The 12,806-nt window shown below is 43.4% G+C and overlaps 1 protein-coding gene across 2 annotated transcripts in view; it reads left to right on the top strand.

The window, feature by feature from the left end:
* usp6nl (USP6 N-terminal like) overlaps nt 1-12,806 on the top strand; it is an 80,457-nt gene that overhangs the window by 31,339 nt on the left and 36,312 nt on the right. The window contains exon 1 of one of the 2 annotated variants that reach the window (XM_020613310.1): nt 4,229-5,202. The exons of the other annotated variant lie outside the window; for it this stretch is intronic. Coding sequence (XP_020468966.1) covers nt 5,085-5,202 — 118 coding nt within the window. The 5' untranslated portion in view covers nt 4,229-5,084. Of the gene's footprint in view, nt 1-4,228; nt 5,203-12,806 lie in introns of those variants that run through there. 2 annotated transcript variants of the gene reach the window in all.

Below are 12,806 nucleotides of genomic sequence, written 5' to 3' on the forward strand. Positions count from 1 at the left end.
CCTGCTGAATACATGTCATGGTCACAGTTACTCAGGATAATCAAGGGACATATATAATGGTTGTTTATGTTTGACTTTAGGATTAAAAAAACTGTAAATATAGTATTTTGGAACTTTCAAATATCTTTATTGGTGTCAGTCTCAAAACACCAGAATCAGTCAGACTACACATTTTAATATGCATAAACTACAAGTGGATGCTATGTTGTATATTAGATATAGGTCTAATGTTGTGTTGGAGAAAGGCATTGTTGACCTGGCTGTTGTAGGCAGCCTGATGACTCAGGAGAACGCGACAGTCAAAATATGAGTACTGGCTTCATTAGGGGCCGCTCCCTACAGGCAGGTTAGCACACAGCTTAGTGTAAGTGTGAGCTACATTACAAGCTGAAGTGCATCTGCTTAAATGTGGTCAGCTCTTCATATTGGTCCCGTCTCATTGAGCCACAGGTCTGTGAGTGCCACAGCGCACTGAGGCGCAGCAGGCAGCAATAATCAATGCGCCGAGCAATCAGCACCGAGCCTAATTCAATCCGCCCTCCGACAGAAAGCTGCCATTAGGACACAGAGGAGCACACAGTTCATGCTGATGCTTTGTCTGTGCAATTCACGTGTGCGCCGGTCTCTTGCCAGCTGACCTGAAACAAACCCCTTCAGAGAGTAAGCAGATAGCGTTATGGAGAGGAGCACTGTGTTAAACTGGGGTTGCCACTTTCTTGCAGTGCACAGGGGAGAAGGTCAGACATGACAAGGGCCCCGAACGTTGACAGTGTGATTTTGTGTGTCATTGTTTACGGGTGGTGTTAATTCTGAGAAACCTTCTTCAGAGCCTCTATATTTCCTGTTTGAATCTTAGTTCAGAAGCCTTTGGTGTTCCTTCTTCTCAGCCTTTCTCCAATCTTTAAAACTCTGGCTTCCATTAAAGTGCATGTCTTTCAGCAGCGAGTCTAAACTGCTAAAGCTCTCTGTTGCTAAAGTCTGCTGTTGTTTGCTAACACATTAGCTATTCTAAACCTCCTCAGGACTGTGTGCTTGTCAGCTTGTATTAGAGTCCTTTTGCCCCTTTTGACCGGTATTTGATGCAGTTCAGTCAAATCTGTAGCCATCAGCGGCGGAAGAAGTACTCATTCTTTACTTAATTAAAAGTCCTGCATTCAAAGAGTTACTTAGGTAGAAGTACAAGAGAATTGGCATCAGAGTGTACTTTAAGTACCCAAAGTAAAAGTACTTGTTATGCAGAATAGCATATTTCACATTAATATATATTAAATCATTGGAACATAATTATTGACACACTATTGTCTAAATACTCAAATAATGTAGAGATATCTCAAAATTGTACTTAAGTACTTTAGTACCTGAGTAAATGTACTTAGTTACTTTCCACCACTGGTAGTCATACCATCACACCTGACTGTCAAGCACTTTACAGTGGAGCTGCAAGAATTAGTCAAATGAGAAAAATCAGTCAGCAACTGTTTAGATAATTGTTTTATTTCACAGATTTTAAACCGAAAGACAAGATATTCAGCTTTCAACTTCTTAGTTGTGAGGATTTACTGCTTATCTGTATCAGAGAAAACAAGCTCTGGATTCTTAGAAAATGTCCTAACAGTTTATAATCAGCAGATGGAAAAAAAATCACCTGTTTGCGGTGTCTCTTGTCTCCACCATCGAAGACTGTTGCGGCATTGGCGGCGTGTTTGTTGACAGTTTGAGTGAGGATGCCTACTAACTGGCCGAGCTCTTATCGGGCCTGGAGATTTAAGAGGCGACATATCAGTGGCTCAGGCAGATTTATAGTCACTGTCCAATCCCAGTCAAGTGGGTATTAGGGTGAACTTGTGGAGGGCCTATTGATCTGGTGTTTCTGCGAGGACCCCCAAATGACTTTTACCTATGGGAGGAGACTGAGGGCTCCATCGATATCTCCCCGCTACAGTGATCGCGGCTCAATCCATATCTCTGCAGGCGCCCCCACCTCGGTCTGATTCCCTCACAGTTTCTCTGTCTCTCACCTCATGTACTCTTCCCTTCCCCTCCCCTTTGATAATCGCTCTTGAAATGCAGAATGCAAAGCCCCTAAAAATGTTCAAAGATTGCATATTGATCCCTGGGGAGATTCTTTTTTGTAGAGGCTTGTAGAAGTATGGACACGTTTGTGCCTCAGAAACAAGCTTCTTTTCATCAGCTGCCACAGAGAAAGATGTGCTTCAGTAGGAGGATGGTGTCTATATGAATCTTCATTATAGGGTCACACACATTATTTGCTTTTAAAGATGACTAAATAGACAATTTTTAAAATATTTTCAAGATAAAATGTCTAAATTAATGATTTATTAGAATGAACATTATCCATTGTGAAATTCAGCGATTGTTGTTGTTTTTAATGCATCAAAGTGAATTTAATTAACACAAACAAAAGCAATTCATTGTTTTTGTTTTGATTTTAGACAGATTTTTCTTCTTTCTTGTTAAATGTGATACTGTCTCTTCTTAAGGACTTTAAAATCAAACCAACCAGAGAAGGAAAGAGTCGTCTTGCCGTGAAGGGCCACTAGTAGATGTGTCTTAATTTTAAGGCGCTACAAGCCAAAGAAGTGTGGACCTACAGCCGCAGTCAGTCGGCAGTGTCAGTGTGTTGATGCTTGTAATGTTCCACAAGTCTGTTTTTCATATTTATGTAATGAAGTTAATTTGTTAGAGCCAGCCTGTAGCCACTGAAGCGTGGTCACCGTTATGTTTATGAAAGGCTACACTTTCACCTCATGCCCAGGGATCCCCTTTAAACGAGGTGTTAAACCTCAGCGTGGCTTAACATGGTAAAATAAAGGTTCAATAAATAAATAAATGTAATGTAGTGCGGCCACAGGGTCGCAGGCGTAGGGACAGCAGCTGCATCAAGGCAGAAAACCCATTTGGTTAATGAGAACAGACTGTATTTTATACTCCATTAGTATAAAAAATGAACCCGGCTGGTGGTGCTGCTGCTCCTCTCTGCATGCTGCACTGTCCTTGACTAGGTGCAGTGTGTGTATGTGTGTGTACATGCATGTGTGATCTCACTGTGGGTGTGTGCATGTCACCCCATGGAACATGGCAATAAGCATTAAGGACATGGAGGGAAATTTGTGGTGTGATGTGCTGTACTCAGACGTATATAATCCAATCCAATGAAAGGATGTGAGTCTCTGGTGCACAGCTTTATTGTCTATGATCGAGCCCTGAAGGTCTTTATTCATGAAAACAGGTTCATATAAAATCTCTCAGTGAAAGAAAATTAAATCAAGCTGTGCCTTCTATAGATTTGAAATCAAAGTATCAGTGTTTTGATGTAAAACAAACCTAAAGCTTTGATGAGAAGTTGTGAGACTGCGACACCAGCTATCTGGTATAGAAGGAGCGAGCCACTGATGATTGACGCCTCTCGTCTGCATACTAGCTAGTTTTAGCTTTTGGTTCTGCCATGTGTAATCAGAGCAGCTTGTTGGCTGGTCGGACGGCTGCAGGAAACTGTTTGTGACTTTCTGAAACCGAGGCTGCGAGGAGGCGAGACAGCAGTCAGGGTCTGAACTTCTCTCTCCTTCTGCTACTGTTTCTGGTTTTCATGTGGACAACTCGCCCTCAGATCAGCCTCGAATCTCGAATGTGGCCTTTTCAAACCAAAACTTAATTTCTGACATGGTCAGACAACAGATTGTACATATAAATTGTTCTGTCCTCATCACCCTGCCCTGAAAGGTACTATTAATATATTTTACACAGAAAAGGGGGAGCAGCCTGCTCTACTGTATCACAAGCTCTAACGTCCAGAAGAAGTAAGATGGTGCAGTCACTGGCTTTCAGTTGCAGGAGTAAATCATTTAGGACTGTTTACAGAGTATGTTGCTTGTTAGGGTGGCAGTTCTGGCAGTGTGAATAGCTTCTAGAATATCCTCAAACTATAATACAGCCTCTGTTTCACTGGTAATTTAGCAACTGTCTTGAAAAGCAATTTGCCGAGCAGCATGCTGAAGGAGTGAAGACGGTGTCAGTTTGAAAATGTGAGAGGGCGTAACTTCAGGATGACAACAACACTGATGCTGCTGGGTACAAATCATCACATAAACATATACACACACCTCTTATGTCAGCTTCACATGAGGAGAAGGGGGTGGGTGACCGAGGCAGATAGTGGTGAAAAGGGGAGAGAGGGAGGAGTGCAGGAAAGCAGAGCAGGGAGAGAGGAAGGGAGGGAAGGAGATGTTGTGGGTGAGTGAGTGGAAGCATGATTTTAATGAATGTGAGGAGAGGACAGCGACCAAAGGAGCCAGCATTGGCAGGACTGAAGGAGAGGAAATGGGTGAGAGTGGAAAAGAGAGTCAGACAAGGAGCTGAGCGAGCCGGACAACTGAGAGGCATCATCACTGCGGAGCCACAAAAATCAGGTGGTTTGTCCTGTCTGCTGGAGCCGCAGAAGAAGAAACAGACAGAAAAATAGAAGGAGAAGAAAGAGCGGACTTCTCTGTTCCGTCAGATGAAGTGTGCGAGTGCTCTCCAGCTGAGTGTTGCCACACGCATATCACACGTGAGACGAACACATTCAGTTTTCAGAGTCGGCACTGCCAGCAAATATCACCCGCTACTTTCAACATCTCCCAGGAGTTGAGATTTACTGGCTGTTTCAGGTGGAGCAGATGCAGCAGATGAAGCATCTATCAGACTGTGTGTGTGTGTTGGCTGCTGCTGCTGGACATCTGTGCTCGGAGTCCCGTTGTTTTATAGAGAAACATCAGCAAAGATTATCTGAGGACATTTGAGTGCTGGAGAGTTTATAAGCATGTGTTGAAATCTGAAATGTGCTGAGAAAAACATTGAAGAGGTAACAGGGGAGAAGAAGATTTAAAGAAGAGGCTCTTTTTGAACTTCTGGAGAGGCAGCCAGCTCTCACACACCACCACCCAGGACCGAGTGCCAAGTCTCAGGATGCTGAAACCAAGATGTCCAGGAGCTGGGAGCTGTGATGTGGACTAGGGGATGAGTCCTGAGGAGGAGCCCAGGAGGGATGAGGTTGTGGAGGGCGAGAGGACAAGAATGGGCTGCTCATGCCCTGTGGCACCTTCATCTGCCTCCATCACTGCCTACCTGTGAGGATGCAGGTCCTGCAGATCGTCAAGGAGCTGGTGTCACCATCCAGACGCAGGGCAGGGGCCAGGTTTGGAGGTGTGTGCATGCACAGAACAAATGCTCATTACATGAAGATGTAGTGATAAAACAAAATGTTGGGACTAAAACAGTCCAAAGATTTTTTTTTTTTAGCCTTGGGAATGTCTGTGGTGGGCTTAGACCAGTACGGTATATGGGGAAAACAGGTTTTTAGTTTAACTGGTCAGCTGCTTTGCTGTGAGTGCCATTCTGATGAAAGCTGCTATAATGTGCTGTCAGGAGCTGTTAATCCTCCTGACACAACTTCACAAGTTTCATATGTAGTTTTCAGTGGATGGTTGGCATTCACTGTTGGATCGGAGCCTTTTCCACACTGGGGCCAGGCTGAAAACATTTAACAGACTGTAGAACTGGGCAAGACTTTGCTTTGCTCATAAATGTTTCACAATGCTTGAAACAAACTAGTGCTGAAGAGAGTTGGTCTGCCATGGTCTGAGTGGGGAGGGGGGTTTAAGATGCTGTTCAGCTGTTTAAAAACACCGGAGAATAGTGAGCAGGACACAATGTAAAGTCAATTTTAAACACTTCAGTGGATGCAAACTGTAATCTGTATTATGTCGATTTCTTATTTGGCTATCATACGTTCTTAAAGGTGCCCATGCAGCCTGTCATTCAGTGACAGCTTGGAGGTTTTCCACGTCCTCTTCTTTTGTGAGAAACGTCTGTGACATATTCATTAACATCTGAAAATCTGGATTTCATCTCCTTATTTATTTTAAATAAGAAAATCAATGTTATAAACTAACCCCTAAATTTGTTCTTTGTCACAGAAATGAACCAAATGCTGAATGAATGAACAGGGTGTCCGCGGGGTTTTAAAAAGTATTAAAAAGTGCTCCTTGTAAAGCTTTGGCGACCCCTCGTGGGGTCAGGGCCCTCAGGTTGGGAAACCCTTTTTTAAAGGCCTAGAAGGATTCACAGTTAAATGCTTTAAGGTAGAAAATGCTGTTTGTCTCCTGCCAGCTGGCTTTGATAACACCTTTAATTTATCATCTAACCCTCGTCGTGTGCTCCTGGAGGACCAGTTACGAAAAGGAACATAAGCAAGAGCTGCAACTTGGGTTCTGTTAGGGAGCCCTTAGTTTGGATACAAGTAGCTTTTGTCCTGAAGTATTGCTGGTGAATGATAGACACAGGCAGATGTTAATATTCATGTATGCAGGCAGTAGTGAACAAGGTCCCATTTACCTCTGGGTTTCACTAGAAGCCAGTGATCCTTGTAGGTTAATGTTACAGCTAAAAAAACAACTTATCCTCTGGGACAGATGCACAGGCTACTCTGTAATCATTAAAATGGAGGCCATCCACAGGTGTCGCCAATATTCTGGCCTGATTTACTGTTGTTGTAATAGGAATTGGGAGGATTTAGTAATCAGTGCTGTGAGATGGCATAAATTAGATAGCAATGACAAATGTGTTTCCTCCTGCTGTCAGTCTTCATGCAAAGCTAAGCTCATCATCTGGCAGATCTAACTCTGTGCTTTCACTCAGACAAGATAGTAGTATGGATTTTTTTGTCATTTAACAGCTGGCAAGAAAGTGAATAAGCATATTTTCCAAAATGTCAAACTATTCCTTTAAATTCAGGGAAAGATCACCGCCATGTTTAAATACTGTATCGACACTGACAGTCATTATAAACCCAGATCGCAAGGTCATGAAATGCTGTTTAATTAGTGAATTCAGTCTTACAATCTCTTAAAGCTGGATTTGTACAAATTGGTGCTGAAATGAGGAGTAATGCAAGGGACAACGCCAGCCAACTAAAGTGTCAACAAGCAAAAGTGAATCAGAGGAAAGACGACAGTAAGGGCACTGAAAACAGGTTAGCCAGAATTAAAATCCAGTAGTTCACAACCTAAAGTAACTACTTCAGTGCCACTAAATGAATGTTTATTGATTGTTTTTTGTAAACGCCACAAGTGTAACCTTTCCCCTGACCAACCTCCACTTAGCTTTCGGCTCCAAAGTGCAGCTGCCCATGGCGCTTTTTGACACTGCTGACTGTGTATTAGACTTAATGACAAGTGTGAAAGTTACTGTGAGGCAGGTAAGAGTGTGTAGAGCCACGGGCACTTAAACAGAGACTCTCAGCTGCTTTATCGACTGCCTGGGAATGATTCACACTTTCCATTTGGCTGTCATCTTTATATCTGTCCATCAGCCCCCCAGAGGACTTCAGCTTGCCTTTTTTCTTGGCTTGGATCAATGCAGGCAGATTTAGAGATGGCGTCCAACAGATACAAGACGTACATGCATACATAAATTCACACACTCACTGCAGTGCTGGGCAGACTGGGTGCTAGTAGATGTTGTTGGTGTGGGTCCCATAATGAGGGAGGACAGGGGTGGATGGAAGGATTTTGGGGGGGTGCCCAGGAAAACCCAGACATGGGACCAGCCTTGCCCTGACTGCAGCAAGTGTTGTTTCTGAAAAACCAGGTTCAGTGGACTCGCTATGAAAGAAAAATACAGTTTATATGAATTTATTATGTAGTTTTTTTATGTTCTGATGGCCTTGGATACAATAATTTACCTTAATTTTCTTATTCTTGGGTTTCCTACTGGGACAGTTCTGTTTCATGCTTGATTCTGCTGTTCAGATTTTTGGCACATCACCGATTCAAAGCTTGAAAACCAATATCTTTCGTACCATTGAACAGTGGTTCTCAACCTGTAGGTCTCCCTACGGCCTCTAATTTGTTCAGTCAGTGACATAATTAGCCTGCCTAACTGCCTGTTTCTATTGTAGTTAGTTGTTCTAATTTTAGTTTAATATTCTGTTGTAAAAGACTAGTTGCACCAAAAGCATTAGGCCTTGGACTTTTTACATATTATTCATATATTTAATTTCTTTCATATGTAGATGAGGTGCTGGGTCCATCAGAATAAGTGCAGGTCACAATTTGAGAGGTACCGAATGCGGATCTGACTTGTTCTGGCACAAATGAACCCCTGCTTGTAGCTTAGGAGGTACAGCAGGTCATCCAGCTGGCGGTTTGATTCCAGGCTGAAGCAAGGCACTGGACCCCAGTTGCTTCCTGGGGTTTAGACACTACTTGCATGGTATCTCGCAGCCATTGGTGTGTCACTGTATGTGAGAATGTGTGAACAAGAGGTACAGGCTTTACTAATACAGTCCAATTTCAGGATCAATTCATTAATAGTTTTGCTTTCTTTGGAATTTGTAGGGTATGTTTTTCCTCTTTAACAGAAGGTTGATGGTTCAAATCCCTAGGTCCACCTGGTAGCATGTAAAAGAAATTCTTCAACAGAACAACAGCTACTGTTGGACTGATCACCGGGGAAATATATGAATGTGATGCGGGGAACTGTTAGAAAGCATGGGTCATATCATTTTGTTAGTGAGAGAAATACCTGTCAGCATAACTTTGAGTCGGGCTCAGCTACTGCAGGAGCCGCGGGGCTTCGACCTGGTGCAGTACACACTAGACTAGAACCACCATGGGACCTCATTATGACTTAGGAATTCACCTCTTCATTCATAAAGGGCAAACACAATCCGTGCTGTAGTCCGATTTAGAGGTGGTCTCCAAACACAATGAATGCGGTGGTACTCAAGCAGGAAGATGCACTTGAATTTGAACCCAGAATAATTCCAAAACACTCATTAATAATTTCCACTGCAAACTTTGTATATTTCTACCCAGAAGAAGAAGAAGAAGAAAATACCACAGAAAAATCCAATTGAAAAGCAAAGCCTCACCCCCAAACCTCTGACGGGCTTATTAATGCAAGAAGTGCAGGGTTTGATCCAGGATTGTCTGACGGGGTTCACTGAGCCCATTTGTATGTTTCCTTGGTTTTGCTGCTCCATCTGAGGATGCATAAACAGTACTGTGAAGACTGCACACCATCTAATGTTGACATTAGATCTAAATTTGCAATGTGGGATCATCCAATAGATATATCCGTAACTGGAAAATGATGTGGGTTACATTGTGCCTCTACATTGTTGTTTTGGTCTTTTCAAGGGATTTTTGCAGTACCAGACCATTTTAAGTTCTAAGTCGGTCACTATTGCAGTGGCAGACTCTGAATCAAACCCTGCAGTTATTCTTTGTGTCTGGCAAAGTCTGGTAGTTTTCCTCTACCTGTCCAGTACAGCCACAGAGCTTCTTTCTGCAGCAGTGTTTGTCTGGTGTCCGTACTGGGAGAAGCAGGTGCTGCTGCCAAACTGCAGCCTTCACCCGGTCAGCACCATCAGCAGCTCTGTGTCTCTGCATTATTCAGCAGTCCTCGTACTTCTCTCTCTCTGCTGTGGCACCTCAACACTCAGCTAAAGGAGAAAGGGCTTGCTCATATACAAATACTCCACCAGGAACGGCAAACAAAAACCCTTCATGGTGTTTTGCAGCTCAACTTGTGAAGGATCTCTCTGCATTTTGTTTAGGCTTGTATGTGTTTATATTTAGGCGTGGACTGGAGCTTGATGACAAAATCGGATGCTGGTTAGTTAAAGAGGGACCAGCAGACAGTCTAGGCCCAGCGGGTGTTGGACTGAAGCTGCCCGATGACCTGCACACTCTATAAGTTGTGCTAATTGCCTGTGCGTCCTCCCCACAGGGCAGAGCTGTGCTACGTGTCATCCTGCTGCTGTCGGCCTTCACGGCAGAGCAGAGGTTCACCTCAGATTCTGTCAGTAATCTGGACTTATTTTATATTTGATACAGCTTGTGTCAGAGTTAGTAGACTCTACTGGTCCCTGCTTCACACCTAGTCTTGTTGCCTGCTGCATCAGACAACTCTGGGTAGCCCCTCTAACATCATTACTGAGTTGAAGCTGATGTTATGGAGGCTCCTCTGTGACTGCAGCTCCATGAAACTTTTCCTCAGATGCTGCAGAAGTGAAATGTTCTCTGCTGCCGGTGGAAGAACATTCAAATTGTTAAGAGTATTAATCAGGGGATGTATGTGAGGAGATGGCAAACATATGTGAGAAATGTGTTAGTCTGCAAATGTGACAGAAATGTGCCACTTATTGCACATTAAGAAAACATGTATTTATTTATTACTGCTCTTTTACAGCCTTAAAATGTGAATTCTTTCTTCCTACAACAAAAAAAAATCATGGTTACTTCCTCTTTTGTGTCAGTAACAAGGCAAAAACACAGCTTTGATGTCAGTGTGAAAACCACAACATTTGTCACCTGCACATGCTCCACGTGAGCGGGCGGCAGCTGATGAAGTTGATTTGGTAGAGTGTAGCCTTTAAATCAGCCAACGCCAGGGTTTGAAGTATTGTAGGGTTGAACTTGTCAAGATGAAATGGTCATAATGTTTCAGCTTCATACAGTGCACGGGGCGTACTGCTTGGCATCTTTGTTTAGGGGAGGGAGGGGAGCAGTTTATCAAACAGCTGTTGCAGAAATGTGACATCTTCACCGCTTTGCCCGCGGTCCGCTCATTGAAGTCCCCGTTTAACCAGTTAGTGAAGTCCTCAATCGCTTTACCTCTAAACCAGTGAGTGTGTTTACACACCGTGCCTGTATTAGTGGAGTTGCTAACATTTAACCAGTCACAGGTGACCGCTCTGTGAACAACCACCACCTCCTCCCCCTTCACGGTCCTCAAACTTGATTTGGGTACAGAGGGGTGCCGAAATGTAGCTCCCTGAATGCACCTCTGTGACGAGCTGTGTAACCCTCATCACGGGTTCCTATGATGGACTTTAAAGATGGATTATTATCTGCATGCCAGAGAAAGAAGGAAATAGCTTCATACTCAAACATTAACAAGTGAGGAAGTTGAACTGTAGCCACTGAGGAACAGACTTTTTTCACTTTCAGCCAGTGTTTGTCAGAGCTGCATCCGTCTTCCAGCTATCGCCTTCAGATAATAAAACAATTTCATCCTGTCATACGAGACGTGCAAGCTCAGAATGCTTTCATTTAAGAGGAAACACGTGAAAGTTAAAAGAAGGAGCAGATCATTTCAAACAGCAAAACAGAGGGGGGAGATGATTTTCCTGGAAGACCTGATGTATGTGTACCGAGCTCTGCCTCAGACCAAACCAACATTTATCCTCTTTGAACAATATGATGCATCCAGTTATGTTCCAGATTGCTTTTTCACACACTGACAGTCACTTTGATATTGAATAATATTTGCTTTGTGTGGATGTGTATTGGTGCTGCAGTACAACTAAAGATGTCAGATTCATTAAAAAAACGACCCTATGTTGAGTGACGGCCTCAGCAGCGGATCCAGAAACAACAGGATTGACGTGCATCCTGTTTTAAGGCTTTGTTTACTGATGTAATTCTGATGGAAATGTTACTTTTATGACACTTAACTGGTTGATTTTGGAGGAAGAGAGACATACTGTAACACCCACTGGCATTTGAAAGCATGTGATCACGTAGCCTTGAAATAGAGATGTGAATTATGTGGACTTGCAGAAAATGGAGATGAGGTTTGAAAGCAGTAAACCCACAGCCTCTCTCTCTTGTCTGTGTGACTGGAGCTTCTTCAACTCCCTTTACAAACACAGATACAGGGATGGGACAATATATTAAAATTCAGTATATCACCATACAAAAACATCCCAATATGGATTGTTTTGTCAAGCGATATATATTGTGTGGTCTCCAAGCACCAGCAACCTCATATATTCTGTAAATAACAGAACGTAAGTCAATATATCTGGTTGTTCTTTACATAATCAAGTCAGTGCTAGAAAAGGGGAATAAAGTACAAGTATTCCCCAGCCGGTCATACATTGTCATTGTATCGTGATTAAATCGAATTGTATTGAGAACAAGTCATATCCTCCCATCCATCTGTACCGCTTATTCCTGAACAGGGTCGCAGGGCGGCTGGAGCCAATCCCAGCTGACATTGGGCGAGAGGCGGGGTCCACCTTGGGACAGGTCACCAGTCTGTCACAGAGCTGACATGTAGACAAAATCCACCCACACTCACTCCTATGGGTAGTCACCAGTCAACCTAAGCTGCATGTCTTTGGACTGTGGGAGGAAGCTGGAGTACCCAGAGAGAACCCACGCAGGCTCAGGGAGAACATACACACATAGAAAGGCCCCAGGTCGGCCGGGGCTCAAACCCGGAACCTTCTTGCTGTGGGGCAATAGTGCTAACCAGCGCTCCGCTGCGCTGCCCGTCCCATCCCATCCTTACACAGATATTTCCTGTTGATGCCGTGCAGAGATGTTGCTCACTTCAGCCTCCCCAGCCCTGCCCTCCCTCTCATCTCTAAAATGCCACATCCCCAAACCCTTCATGGTACATTGTGTCTGTTTCTTAATGAAGTTTTAATGGAAACTGTCATCCAACTGTTATCATCTGCTCCCTTCAGCTTCCAAATCATATGTGCTTTACTCTAAAGAAGTGCAGCAAAGAAGTTTTTAAAGAACCATTTGTGCACATTTAGAAATAATTTAGTTGTTAATTTGTGGCCTGATCACATTAAGGTGTGGGCCCCTGTCTTTGTAAAGATGTTTTTACAAGTGTGCTTCTTCGTTTTTGTTGCTGGGTTAAAGTGAATTGAAATAACTCATCTGACAAGTCACATTTTATTTTTGGTGACATTTCTAAAAATGTCTCTGAAGTCCCTGCCAGTC

The sequence above is a fragment of the Monopterus albus genome, unplaced genomic scaffold, assembly GCF_001952655.1.
Source record: "Monopterus albus unplaced genomic scaffold, M_albus_1.0 scaffold132.1, whole genome shotgun sequence".
Classification (NCBI taxonomy): domain Eukaryota; kingdom Metazoa; phylum Chordata; class Actinopteri; order Synbranchiformes; family Synbranchidae; genus Monopterus; species Monopterus albus.